This window comes from Dermacentor variabilis, chromosome 3, assembly GCF_050947875.1.
Source record: "Dermacentor variabilis isolate Ectoservices chromosome 3, ASM5094787v1, whole genome shotgun sequence".
Lineage (NCBI taxonomy): Eukaryota > Metazoa > Arthropoda > Arachnida > Ixodida > Ixodidae > Dermacentor > Dermacentor variabilis.
This window is the reverse complement of record NC_134570.1, coordinates 203,130,923-203,145,276: the sequence shown is the minus strand read 5'-3', so window position 1 is coordinate 203,145,276 and position 14,354 is coordinate 203,130,923. Positions and strand designations below refer to the sequence as shown.

The 14,354-nt window shown below is 49.6% G+C and overlaps 1 protein-coding gene across 1 annotated transcript in view; it reads left to right on the top strand.

The window, feature by feature from the left end:
* Positions 1–14,354, top strand: part of LOC142576598 (fatty acid synthase-like) — a 417,693-nt gene that overhangs the window by 85,305 nt on the left and 318,034 nt on the right. The window contains exon 5 of the mRNA XM_075686791.1: positions 14,096–14,218. Coding sequence (XP_075542906.1) covers positions 14,096–14,218 — 123 coding nt within the window. The remainder of the gene's footprint in view (positions 1–14,095; positions 14,219–14,354) is intronic.

Sequence of the window (14,354 nt, the reverse complement as noted above, 5' to 3'; positions counted from 1 at the left end):
AGTCTGAAGACGTCCAATTTCCAGGCTGCGATATTCCCTTGGTTTGAGACGTCTCTACAAGTTGTCCTCGCCCCTACGTTCTGCCACAATTTCACCGCACCGTCTTCCATGCCATGCATTCCTTGCCACACACTGGTATACATGCGACTCAACATCTCGTCACTACAAGATACCTGTGGTCACGCATGAATATCGACGTCCAACGCTGGACACGGGATTGTCTCTAGTGCCAGCCAACGAAAGCTCAGGGCCACACCTACGGTCCACTGGGGACCTTCAGGTCTTCTGACGCGCGTTTCATCCACGTGCACACCAAACTGGTTGGTCTTTTGCCGCCAAGCAAGGACAATCGCTATATCTTAACGTGTATCGACCGGTTCACGCGTTGGCCTGAGGCATTACCATTCAGCAATATCACCGCAGAGACATTCGCCCTAGGCCTCATAACAGTATGGATTAGTCGCTACGGAGTGCCCTAGACCATTACAACACATCGAGGTGCTCAATTCGACTCCGTGCTGTTCCATGCGATGTCCTGACTGCTGGGTGTCAGTCATATCAAGACGACGGTCTACAACCAGCGGCATGGTCGAGCGTTTTCACCGCCAGTTAAATGTCTCGGCGTTTGAGCCATCGGCGTTTGATCGGCGATAACGAAGGGGCACCTAAGCACGCACCTCCACGCGCTGCGCTCTCGAGCTAGCGCTCGAACAAGAAACGACAGGACCAGCTGCGTTCAGTGATTTCTTCTGTGTTCGACCGACGAGTAATAAAGAATGTGGGAGATCATCAACCACACATCTTCCCACACCACCATGATCATCAAAAACTGTCATCGTCAGCAATGGCTCGAGCATTGTTGTCTTCCACGGCTGGCTCGTTTGCGGCGCTATCGCTTGAACGCGCTCGTGCATTATTCACGCGCGTTCGTATTCGTCTTCTTCGACAGGTGGCTCCATTGCCGCTCATCATTCCTGCGTAGAATTTAATTTCTTTTCTGTTGTCGCAATAAGGAGGCCGCGTTATTTTTTTTTTGTTACGGTGGTGGAACCATTGCTTAAGGGGGTATGAGACATTCATTGTCTTACGTGACGGACGCATTTAATAACAGAGGTGGGAGGAGAATGTATGCGCACACCTATCGTTATGCTGACCACCGATAAGGGCAATAAATGTTCGTATAATAAACAACACCAAAATATTTATTTATCTATGTGTTGCAAATTCAGCCATAACATTTATACATCTTCGCTGGTCATCCACCTTCACAAAGTGGAATGGCGGCGAATTTTTTTTTACTACAATACTCGAAAAGTCTCTTGCTTTCTTCGACTGCAGACTGGTTGATACTTCCGTCTACTTTAAATCGTAAACGAGTGGTGCTAAATAAACGGTGCTAAACAGCGCCTCCTACCGAGCGTCCCTTGGCTTCGAGTAGTACAAAAGGCGGGCGTCTCCTGCCGAAAGCACAGGAAAACAATGAAGTAACCAGTATTGACTGTAGCGTTATATACTTTTTCATTTTAATTTATGGTGTTTTATGTGCCAAAACCACGATCTGATTATGAGGCACGCCGTAGTGAGGGACTACGTAATAATTTCGATCACCTGGAGTTCTTTAACGTGCACCTAAATCTAAGTACACGGGCATTTTCGCCTTTCGCCATCGTCGAAGTGTCGCCGCCGTGGCTGGGATTTGATCACGTGGCCTCGTGTTTAGCATCTCAACACCATAGCCACTAAGCAACCACGGCGGGTCGTTATAGGTTCCAGGAAATTTCGCACGCAGAAAGCTTCTTCAGGTCAATGGCTCTTCAGAAAGACAAGGAGCTCGGCAGCGCCTGTTGCGTCTAGAACGAGCAAGAAATAGAAGGAATTGTTCCGGCAGGCATCAACTCGCAAGCGCAGAGAATATAATCGAACGCTGAGATACAGGTAAGTTCCGTAGGGCATGTTTCCACGATTATGATTAATGGACGCAAGAAAGGCTGCTTTTAAGAAAGCCAGAACGATGCAGTGTTCGAATCTTTCCCGCGTGATTTCGTTACGGTCAGGAGCAATACGACGAGGACGTGCAAAAACCGGTGCTCCATCAGTCACGATGTGATGGGGGACGTCGTGTCACACCGGGCCTTCGAGCGAAGGCACACGGAAGAGATCTGAAAACATCGAGAACTGAAGACCATGGTGGAGAGACTTTGGCATGTGCTTGTACAAGATGCAGGGGTGGTAAACGAGATGCGACGCCTTGAACCGATAGGTTGGTCTCGGATTACAGGTGACGGCTACGGCGGAGGTCGACAATGCCAGAGGAAATTCACACCATAATTGATACGCGGAAGTCGTCCATCAAAAAGATCTATCTGAATGTCCTTCGAAAGCCGATGTCAAGGGTGACAGTTTTCTATCCGTAGGTCCATATGTTCGCACTGTTAGCGGCGGTAACAGGTGGCGCTGTGAGGTGTCGGCGACGGTCCTTCAGCGTAGTAAGGATTACGCCCACCTCCGCAGCGGTGTCGATGAGAAAACGCATCATATTGACGCGTTCAGTGAAGTGAAATAGGCGGCAGGTTGTTGGGCCGAAAGGCCTTCCCGCCTTCATTGCGAGGCCGGCGCGTTTCCCGCACACGGGCAAGGTTGGCGGCACTGAGGAGCGTAGGCTCCGTACTGGTGCGGTACCAACACATGCCGTTTCGGTACTCGGCGCGATGACGAGACTGCGGGAGTGGCGGCAGTCGCGTGACGCGCTACGTTAACGGTTGGCCTTGAGCAATTTCATTTGGGTTGTCAGCTGGTCGATCTTGCGATTGAGCATCTCGTTGGCGCCAAGGAGATGGTCTAAGCGGTCATCAAGGACTGGTGCGTCGAGTGATTGAGCGCAGAATCTCTAGATGCCAGCAAGAACGGGTGTACTGATATTCATGATCTTATCAGCCATCTGTGCGAGTGAGTTAAGGGATGCGGATGACAGTACGCCCCAGACCATCCGTACCTGCGGAGATAGTCGCTGGAGGTACAGCTCGTCCAGGATGGAGGCGTCTAGTGCAGCAGAGCGGTCTCCGAAAAGGTGCTGCATGCGACGCAGAAGCTCCATTAGTTTTCTGTCACCAAGGTCGTGTGCGGTGAGCAGTTGCTGCAGTGTACGCTGTTCCGACTCGGATGTCCGGCGTATGAGTTCGGTCTTCAGAACATCCTACGGGTTGTGAGGAGGCGGCGAGCGGAGAATATCCCTGACGAAGGCGAGGACGGGAGGCCGTAACACGCAGATGACGTGGTCGAAGTTCGTGGTTCGTGACGACACGCGGTGCCGTCGAAAAAGTGGCTCAATGTTTATAAACCAGAGTTCTGAGTCGGTCTGCTAGAATTCGGGTAGCTTGATGTTGGTGACGACAGCATCGGTTGCCGTGGCGTTCGTTGACGCCTAGTCACGGCGACCGACCCTGTCGTCGCCTACCACGCGGAGCTGTGCGCTTGGGTGCCACTTCGTTGTCATCGATTAAACGCCAATTTCTCTGGACAACGGTGATGGTTTTCTCTTGCCAATGAATGACCAATACCCCCTTAAGCAATGAGCGCCAATGGAGCCATCTGTGGAAGGAGACGATGGCGACGAACGCGTCACCAGTGGCACGAGCGCGCTCGCGCTGTCGCGCCGAGGGGCGCCAACGAGCTAGTTGGCGGGTTGTTCGTGGACGACGGAAATGCCCTAGAGATGTACAGCGTCGCTGTAAACGCAAGGAAGAGACTGATACGAACGGATCCATTACAGGCTTAGGTAGCGGTACAAGGTATATGGAGAAGACTAAAGAGATGTGTAAAAGAATGCTAGAATGGACAGCATTGATAGCATACCTGAGTGACTCAAGCAGGATAGTGACGATTCGTTCCCGCCCTCTTCCTAATCACACACTCTCTCTCTCGTTTGAAAGGGGACGCCAATATATCGTCATCATCATTTTATCGTTTTTGCAGCGCCACTTGGGTGTCGCGTGAGCCCTATTTGGCCGCTTCTCAACCAGCCGTCAGACTGTAACTTGCGTTTCACGAGATAGCGATAGCGCAGCCTAGAACGTGCGTTCACAACTGGCCGGTCGCGTATGCTGTCTTAAAGTAGAAAACAAGCGCGCTCGTGCGAACATACGATGACTGATTCCATGTCTCATATCATTTCACGTGTCGTGGATAATGAAGCAGGCTATGGCTTGTTCGCAGCAGACGACGTAAGCATTTTCACGCAATAATATTAGCTGGCTGGTTTACTTTTACTGAGTAGGGAAACTGTTTTGCATCATCAAGAACGTTATGTTCAGTGCCTTCATTTCACCTTCTTAAGCGGAACGTCAAATTTGCGTCACGTTACGAAAGCAAAACGGAGCCATCAGCGCCATTTTTACGTCCCGCCTCGATGAAAACACTCTAAGTTTACACCCTTTGGAGTGCCCCTTCTGCCACACAACGATAATCGTCATCTGCCTTGATGCGTTTCCTTTCTTGAAAACGCCGCGCCCGCTACTTTCCTATCGGGAATGCTATCATGCTGATAACGCGCGTGCCGTTCGTTACTGGAAAGTACCGGGCTCGCAGCGTTAAAGAAAGGAAACGCATCAAGGCAGATGACGATTATCGTTGTGTGGCAGAAGGGGCACTCCAAACGGTGTAAACTTTTCTTAGAGTGAATGTCGGAATGTCCAGAATAGAACACTGATGTGCTCTTCATCTCCGAGCAGTGACTGAACGCGTTGAGGCTGTGCTCGTTGAACCTAGACAACCAAATACAGAAAACTGGCTTGCTTGACTCGGAGAAAGAAGTTTAATTGAAGAATGGTACAGTCTTGGTCAAAAGTTCCGAAGCCGCAGCGACCGTGCCCGGTGCAGCCACGCTCCGCTATCGCGGCGCTGCCATCAACGGCGCTCCCAGACGCTCGCTGGTTGCGGGGATAAAAGAGAGCGAGAAGGAACATCGCTCTTGCTTTACCGCTGTCGTACGCTCAGTGATCATAAAGTTGCCCGTCAGCTAGTGTGGCATTCAGCTGTGCTTTCACCTTTCGTGTTCCCGCCGCGCGAACGCGCTGCGGACAAGAAAGGGCTGCCGCCAAGGTGATGCCGCAATGCTCCGTAGCGTATACTGTTTGGTACCGCGAGGCCTAACCGCACGATCGGGGTGTTCTAGCGAGGTAAAGTGTTGGGTTGAGAACGCGATAGCAGTTGTAATGGGAACCAATCTCAGCGTTTCACCAACCACAGACCAAAGATTTTGAAGTTGATATGATTGCATGTTATGAAGTAGCTCTCCGATTTTCGAGATAAAAACATGTTATGCATCAAAATCAAACCCAAGATGTGGGCTGGGCGGGGCGACACAAGTGGCGCGAGAAAGCTTTGGAGCGCTTCGTCGGGAGCACGAACATATCGAGAAAACGCTCCTGGCGAAGCGCCACATCCCCGGATCACCGCTTTCGAATGTGCGGAGCGCCTTCAACGAGTGCAAGACTTGCAAAGGGGCATGCGGAACCGCTCACTAGTTCTTGGCGCACCACATGGCAGCGAGAACGACATTCGTTCTCGACCAGCGAACGTCTGCGAGCGCCGTTGATGGCAGTGCCGCGACAGCGGAGCGTGACTGCTCCGGACACGGTCGCGGCGGCTTCGGAACCTCTGACCAAAACTGTACATACCTAGTGTCCCATCTACAGGCATTCATATCGACGGGAGATAGGTTCGTTGAAGAGCGGTACATATGTACACATTATCACATACTCAGTGACCCAAGGTGGTCCGACGATTGGTTTCGAACTCCGTTCCCTCAGAACAGCAGCCGGATGCGCTACCCATTCGACCACAGAGTGTGTCCAGTGACAGAGGCAGGCTCGAAAACGGTTAAATACCAACATAACCCGGCAAGTGCGGAAACATAAACCATGAAAGGGCGTGAAATAACCTATGAATGCTAACGCATAAAATATACCGCCAGAAGTTTTCAGCACATCGAAATTTGCTACAGGTCATACTGTAGCAGTTTATTTTACAGGTTCTGCCGGATTGCATTGAACATCCGTGTTTCCAGTTCTAGCGAAAGCACCATGGTTCATTGAAATAGACCGCAATCACGGCAAATTCGTTGATTTGAAAGAGCGGCCGATCGCGCGATGGCACTAAGAGGCTCGACCAAGCGGACGGCACTATCTGGACGTCAGCGTTCGATTAAAATGCGAGTTCTACGGGTGGCGCCAGCGCCTGGGGCAACGCGTGTACTACGCACCGGTGCCACCAGAGCATTTTTTTGTCACGGTGCCAAGGACTACGTGGCAATTAAACATAACCAAATTTTCTGTCACTTTAGAAGTGTCAGCACCGTTAATGTGGTTTTTCAACGTGGCGCGTCGGGAGGCAGGCAGCTTAGTGAAGACCTTGTGAGTGTTTGAACAAAGCGGTGACTGTCAAATAGTTATCCAAAGGCGGGTATCTATGTGCGTTATGAGTTATGTGCGATTTGAAAGACGCTTCGCAGGTGAGCTTTGACAACGTGACTTGTGCACATGCTCTGACAACAGAAAAACCCGCTAGGTGGCGTCGACTAGAGTGGTCAGCTCAGGATGGGCTTCCATCTCTTTTCGCCTTTTGAGAGTGATCTTTTGCTGTGACCTGAATTTCGAGGACTTCACGAGGTTCGGCAAGCTGTGGGGACACTGTGGATACCAAACTTTCCGGTGAGCACCTCGCCAAACCTTTGTAACGGGCCAAAAAGTGTGTGAAGTGTGAACGCTAACGGCGCCGGTGAGGCGGCGGCCGCTGGTACGCGGAACGCGTCGGCGACGCGGCCGTGACAGTTGGCGATGCTTACGCCGACTCCAGCTCCGAGAACCGAGAACGCCGACGACAACATTTAACGAGGCAGTAGGCCCCGAGAAAACACCCAACGCGCAACTCACCTCCTCGGACGTGGACCGAGATGAGATGGAGTACCAAGAAACCGTTAATGAGGATTGCATCGTACTCCGGAGTACCGAAGAAACTGGCGGACCCCGTGGACGCCAAGACGACGACGGAGATTGGCAAACGGTTTTGACCGTGCGCCAAAAGAAGGCGTTCGCACGAGCGGGCAAAAAGGCCGCTTTTTCCGAGGGTGGCTACGAATCATCGGGCCCATCGTCCAAGCCCCCGGTACAACCAGCGAATAAAAAGAAATGCAAGACAAGGCGGCTTCCACCACTGCCTAAGGACGACTTTAAAGTGATCATGCGCCCTCACCAAGGTCTCCCTATCAGGGAACTCACGGCGCCCCATATCGCAGAAGCAGTTATAAACGCCTGCCAAGGAAAAGTGAATGGAAACCAGTTCCTGCTGAGACTGAAACCAGGATCAAACATTTTTATTATCTCAACCCCTACCGAAGAGGTGGCGGATATTGCAAGAAGACTTACAGGCCTCACCTTAAACGGACGACTGCACGCAGTGAGTGCGTACGCAGCAGTAGGCGAAGACACAAAGAAAGGAGTGATACATGGCATCGCTCCTCATACAAGCCCTGAAACCCTGCTGGTCAACCTACGTCTTCGTACGCAAGGCGTCGATATACTAAGAGCTAGGATGTTGGGAGAAACGAAAACAGCGGTAATTACCTTCTTTGGCCCGATCATACCGCGATACGTCTATTATATGGGAGGGGAGCTTCCCTGCTTCCCATACAAGAATATCATACAATTCTGCAAGACTTGGAAGCAAACAGGTCACAGAACGGACGTCTGCCCGAACCCCCACCTGCCGGTATGTCACAACTGCTGCACTCGGGAGCCACAACCAGACCACGACTGCAACCCTGTTTGCGCCACCTGCGGAGAAAAGCATCTCACGGGATCAAAGGAGTGTAAACGTCGTTTCAAGCTGCCACCACAGCGACCGCAGCCAAAATCACCAAACCGGATGGCCGGCAAAACGCCGGGCAAAACGATCAAGTCATCCCCACCAAAACGGAGATGGTCTGACACAGACGATACGGACGATGACGACTGGTCTCCACTGCGGACTCAAGGGGACATTCCAATGTCGCAACCCCAAATTCGAAAATCAAGATCACAAGAACGACAGAAGAATCGAGACCAAGGGCTATCTGACCACTCCGCCTCCAGACACCACCGAATGTCCTCCAGATCCCCTACCCCATCCAGGACTTCAGTGGCAATGGGAGACTCGACCCAACATAAGGTGAGCTGGGCGGGGATGGCACGAAAAGGGGCTCCAATAACCGCCAACCCTGAGAACCAAAGAATCCTTTCTGAAAATCGTCAGCTTAAACAAACAGTAGAAGAACTTAAAATCGAGATGGCAACGCTGAAGGCACAGTTTCAGAATACCAAAATTCGGCAAACTAAACCAGCACAAGGGGATAAACCTGCCGCCCAACAAACAACAATTAGCAACATTGAAAGAATGATCAATCAGGTAGTAGAACAAATTCAGGCTCTGCAAACGTTTCAACAGCAGTTATTTGCTGAGGTGCAGAACCACAAAGTTTATGTGGACGAACAAATGTCTAAACTGCAGCAAACATCACGCAAAAGACCCAGCAGTAACCCCGGAACACCGACGGCGAGAAAGGTGAAAAACGGGGCTGTTTCCGATTCGACGGATACCGAAATCACAGCTAACCATGGCCAGTAAAACAACCCGAACCACGGACGCCGCTGAGATATGGCAATGAAACTGCCGCTCTTTTCAGAAAAGAGCGGCAGCGCTACAAGCTTATTTAGACGCCGCCATTATTCAACCGGACGTCATCTGTCTTCAGGAAGTTGGAAAGGGAGTAGTTAAGCTTAGAGACTACTACACCTTTCAAAATCCCATGTATCCTAGAGTGGCGACGCTGGTGCACAAGAATATCGCGGCCAGTGAACACTATTATCCCCAATGCTCAACGGAGCACCAATTGATCGAATTACACACTACAAAAAGGAGTAAAACCAAAACGTTTATTGGCAACGTGTACAGCCCACCGAAAGAACGGCAGACTGCGTTTCCCGAGATGCTTGAATGGGCACTTGGACATCTGGAAAAAGAAGACAGGTTTATTTTAGTCGGGGATTTTAATGCTCCCCACACCAATTGGGGTTATAGGACAAATACAAAAAAGGGCAGAAACCTAGTAGAAGCAGTAGAGAAATATCACATGCAACTAGAGACCTTACCCCTCGCCCCCACGAGACTTGGAAATAGCGTCTGCGGAGACACGTACCTAGACCTCACCTTTACATTTAACGTAAAAGAGGGACAGTGGAGGAACCTGGATGAAAACCTGGGAAGTGACCATTACATTATTAGTTACTCCACTACGACTCCCAAATTAGAAAAGCCTTTCAGAAACGCGAAACTTACAGACTGGACTGCATATAGACATTACCCGATTCCTCAGCATCCAATAGATACAATAGAAGAATGGGTAGACGAAATGATGCAGGCATACTAAACTAACACAAAGCACGTCGCGCTAAGCGAAAAAACACCGGTAGTGGATCCCCACCTCGTCCATATGTGGGAAGGCAGGCGAAGTCTTACTAAAAGATGGAAGAGACAGCGCTTAAACAGAAAGATCAGAGCTAGAACAGAACAACTGACAGAACAAGCAAATGAGTATGCTAGGCAACTACAAGCGAACAACTGGATACAATTTTGTGACTCGTTACGAGGAACGCTCTCAACAACCAAGACATGGGCAATTTTACGGAGCATGCTTGATCCATACAATACAAAAACAGTCACTGCTAGAGCATTACGCACTTTGGTAGGAGAATTTAAGGGGGATGACGTATCCTTGATCCAAACCCTGGCAGACAGATACATCGGGACAGGAGGAGATAACATCGTTAAGAGAGAGTACACAGGCATGGCCAATCCCAAGCTTGATACGCCCATAACGAAACAAGAAGTATATGCCGCCGCTCTAGCATTAAAACGTAACTCAGGCCCAGCCGAGGACGGCATCACGAATGCTATGTTAAGAAATATGAGTGATCAGCAACTGGAACGCCTAACCCGGTACTTCAATGAGAAAATCTGGGAAACGGGAGAGCTTTCTAATCAATGGAAAGAAGCGACCATCATCTTAATACCTAAGCCGGGGAAAGCAAGAACATTGCAGAATCTCAGGCCAGTATCTCTAACCTTCTGCTTAGGCAAACTTTTCGAAAAGGTCCTTCATATCAGGCTTACCAGCTATATCGAAGGGCACGAACTTCTCTCGCACAACATGTACGGCTTCAGACAACATCTTTCTACACAAGACATATTCGTGAGGCTACGAGATGACGTGCTGCAAAATGTCCCTACAGGGGGAGAGAACATCATAGCAGCGCTTGACTTAAAAAGCGCTTTTGATACGCTCTCCCATACCCTCATAATTGAAGAGCTCGAAAGAATGGGCTGTGGAATTAAGATCCACAATTACATCCGCTCTTTCCTTACTGAACGTAAAGCCACAATAGGTATGGAAAATATTCGATCTTCCAAACTCCCAATGCATAACAGAGGCACACCACAGGGTGCCGTCCTCTCACCACTTCTATTTAATGTGGCAATGAACCGCTTGGCACGACAACTAGAGAAAATTAACGACCTCAACTTCGCGTTTTACGCAGACGGCATCACGTTATGGGGCCTGCAAAGGCTCGTTAGGGCAAAAAGAACAAACTATCCAGGAGGCTATCGACTCGGTGAAGCACTTCGCAGAACAAAACGGTATGCAATGCGCTCCGGAAAAATCTGAGTTTATCCGGATCCACGGGCGTAACTACAGAAACAAACCGAGCATTCACCTAACTAGGGTGACCAGACGTTACCAGAAAGAAATATGATCAGAATACTAGGACTATGGTTACAAAGCAACAAAAGAGCCACTCACACCATTGCGAATCTAAAGTCAAGCACGAGGAGCATCGCTAGGCTAATAAGCAGAATTACAAAGAAAGGTAAAGGGCTCCACGAAAACGAAACCATAACACTAGTCCAGGCTTTTATTCTTAGCAAAATAACATACGGACTACCATATCAAGAGCTAACCCCGTCGGAAATCAAAGAAATAGACCTACTAATACGTTGCGCGTATAAGGCAGCGCTTGGGCTTCCTAAGAATGCGGCAAACGAGGCGGTGCAAGCTCTAGGCATATACAACACATTTGAAGAGTTAAGAGTAGCCGTTCTTATGACACAAAGAGAACGACTATGCCTGACAAGCACAGGTAGAAACGTTCTGTCGCGTTTAGGCTACCCAATGCGACTGCAGTACTCCAAGGAACAAACGACCGCAATGCCGGATCCAATACGCGAGCGCATAGTGGTCTCCCCAATCCCACGCAACATGAACAAAACTTATCACACAGCGAGAAGACAAGCGAGAGCTAAACATCTTCAGAAAACCTTCGGCAGTAATCAAGACGTAATGTATACTGATGCAGCTAGATTTAGCAAAGGACATGTAATAGTGGCAGTTCAACCCACACGCCACGGAACGCTTCACACACCAGCCTCGATACGCACTAGGTGCACTGCAACAGCGGAAGCAGTGGCGATTGCTCTCGCTATTGCATACAAGGAAAAGCAAAACAGCTCAGCTTTAATAATGTCCGACTCACAAGTGGCATGCAGAATGTATCTACAAGGCAACATACCACAAGTCGCCCTTAATATCATAGGCGACACATTGAAAGAAGATCATGCAATTTTATGGTGTCCCGGCCACGAGGGTATCTCGGGGAACGAACAGGCACACACTCTAGCTCGAGGCTTTACTAACCGAGCTGGAGATACGCACGACGATGAAAAAGACGATCGCTTACTGGTCCGCGATATACTGGAGCACCAGCGAAGAACCCGGCAACAGTACGCTCCACCACACAAACCACTCAATGTAGAGGAGGCGCAGAAATATAGAATACAGACGGATACCTACCCACATTTGGGTAGATACCATAAAATATGCCCAACCTTGTACACTAACTATTGCCCGTGGTGCGGGTCATGGCCTTCATTGACTCACGTAACATGGGAGTGCGCCAAAAGACCTCATGCCATTAATTCACCTTTGGTACTCACCTTGCTAAGGGAGCCCTCGGAGGCCATCCTCGCTCTCGCTGACCTCGAGGCCCAGAAGGGCCTCTTGGACCAAGCTGGGCGGGTCGCGATGGCCACTGGAGTCTTGGAATAGGGACCCACCCTGCGCCGCTCCCTTCCGCCACTTTTTTTTTGCCTCATCAATAAATGTTTATTCCTCCTCCTCCTCCTCCTCCTCCTGACAACAAAGTATTAATAGCAACTTGGTGCTGTGTCCGACAACGTAAGTACATGTGACCTGGAGAACATGAGACGTGCGCCTTCTTCAAGCGAAGCTTTCTTTGACTCTTTAGTCGACTTTCCCGCTGTTGCTGCTGCTGCTTCTGTCCTGCACACCGCTAACGCCGGCCGCGTCGGGATGTGGCTGAGACGTGGCCTTGTCACAAAAACATAAAAGACATGCGCTGTCGGTGTTTTCTTTCATGACATTTCGAAATTCCGAGAAGTACCTTTGTAAAGAATGTAACACAAGGTATGAGCCATGGTTCAGAATGATTTCTGCGGAGTTTCTGTGACACGGGGCACCTCAACGCTATCGCGATACACGGAAGGAGTGTGGCACAAAGGAAAAACGACCCGAGAAGCTGGCGTCAGCATTTACGCCGCATCGCATGTGCACAATGCCCTCTGGACGCCGTTATTATGCGTGAACCACCACAAATGCAGTGCAGAATCTGCCGCGCTTGCCTCCGTGCTCACCCGCAGCAGCAACGACAGTAGAGGGAGGAAGTGCAGAGGATGTCAAAGAGGGAATGGAGAGAGAGAGGGCAGTTCAGTGAATTACAACGCTACAGCTAAGAATGGCGCCGAAGCTCGCACTTAGTACCGAGGAGACGGAGGCTCGCAAAAGCATCGAGCGGAGCAAGAACAATAAACACGAGGGGTGCAGGCAAGGTAACATTTCACATCACCTCACGCGTGTGGTAAGCCGTCAATATGACCGCCAAGTAACGTCAATGAACACAAACAGCGGACGAAGCTGCACTTACAGCGATTCCCACAGTGCGTGGGATCTGCATATCTTCTTTGTCTTTTCGAACGGCTCGGGAGCACTGCGAAGTTTAATCACAATATAAAAAAGGTGGTTTTCAGGTAACTAAACTCACTCTACGCAAGCAAACATAAACTGGTTTGAACCGTTGGTTGCCAGCCCGGATTCTAACTGGAACCGAACCAGTTTTGCAGAATGGTACGAAAAAGAGTTCCGATTGAACATTATGAGCCCACGCATTCTCCCTCCAACAGGCACACGTACATCCATGTGTGTGCGCGTGTGTCTATGTGCATGTTTGTATACTTGCGGGTGTGCTTGTGCGTGCATGGCCGTCTAGTCACGGGGACAGTCATCTCTTCAAGGAAAATAGAATTGGACTTTACCTGTGCCTGTACAGACATGCGTAATACTAGGCACGCCCCTGTGGGGCTCACAAACAGGAATGCCAGAAACAGTGACCACCATGGCCATAAATAGGAAAGCCTGCTAATATCGAAGAAACCTGTTTTATTGTCTCATTCGAGTTTATTTACAAAGGTCAGTACCTGCGTACGCGGAGAGCAGTTAAAGAATAGGGAAATTGCGCTTATCGGAGTCGGGTATAAGCCAAACCAAATGAATATGGCACGAAGAGTGTCATTTCTCTCAATTTCACTCTGAGAAACCTATTTTGAAGAAGTGAGCTACACGACAAAAATGGGAACTTTGGTATGACAAGATCATAAGCGCTTTCAGTAAAGCCCAGTGGAAGCTGTTTTCTAACGCATTCGTACATCGCATTTGTGAAATGCTTAAAATATACAAGCAAATAGTGAGCACTTGTGAAGTGGTGGTTTCATATTCTCCTGCTCCATAGTCTACGCGTAGAATATTTTGCACTGAGCCTTGCCTTGACGTAACTATTTCTTTTGCAACAGCGCGTGATGGAAACTAAACTTACACAAAACAATCTATTTGTTCGCACGTCCTGTAGCACTGACAACAGAACCTTTCTAAATGCAGGCAATGGCTTCGTTCGAAGTGAAACCGTGGGTGCCTTTTTCGTTCAACAAGCCCACCAAGCTCGCCGAATCTACTGCAAAGTAAACCATGTCAAGATTAACGCCGGTGGTCACCAAAATACAGGTGAGATTATGTGGAGGCACAAAACCCACGAAGACAGTGAGTCATACATGCACCTGCTTTCACGTGGTTTCGGGCAGTTCGCAGTTTTCTTGCTGCTTTATACTCTTTCGATCTTTACGTCAGGGCTTTGTAGACA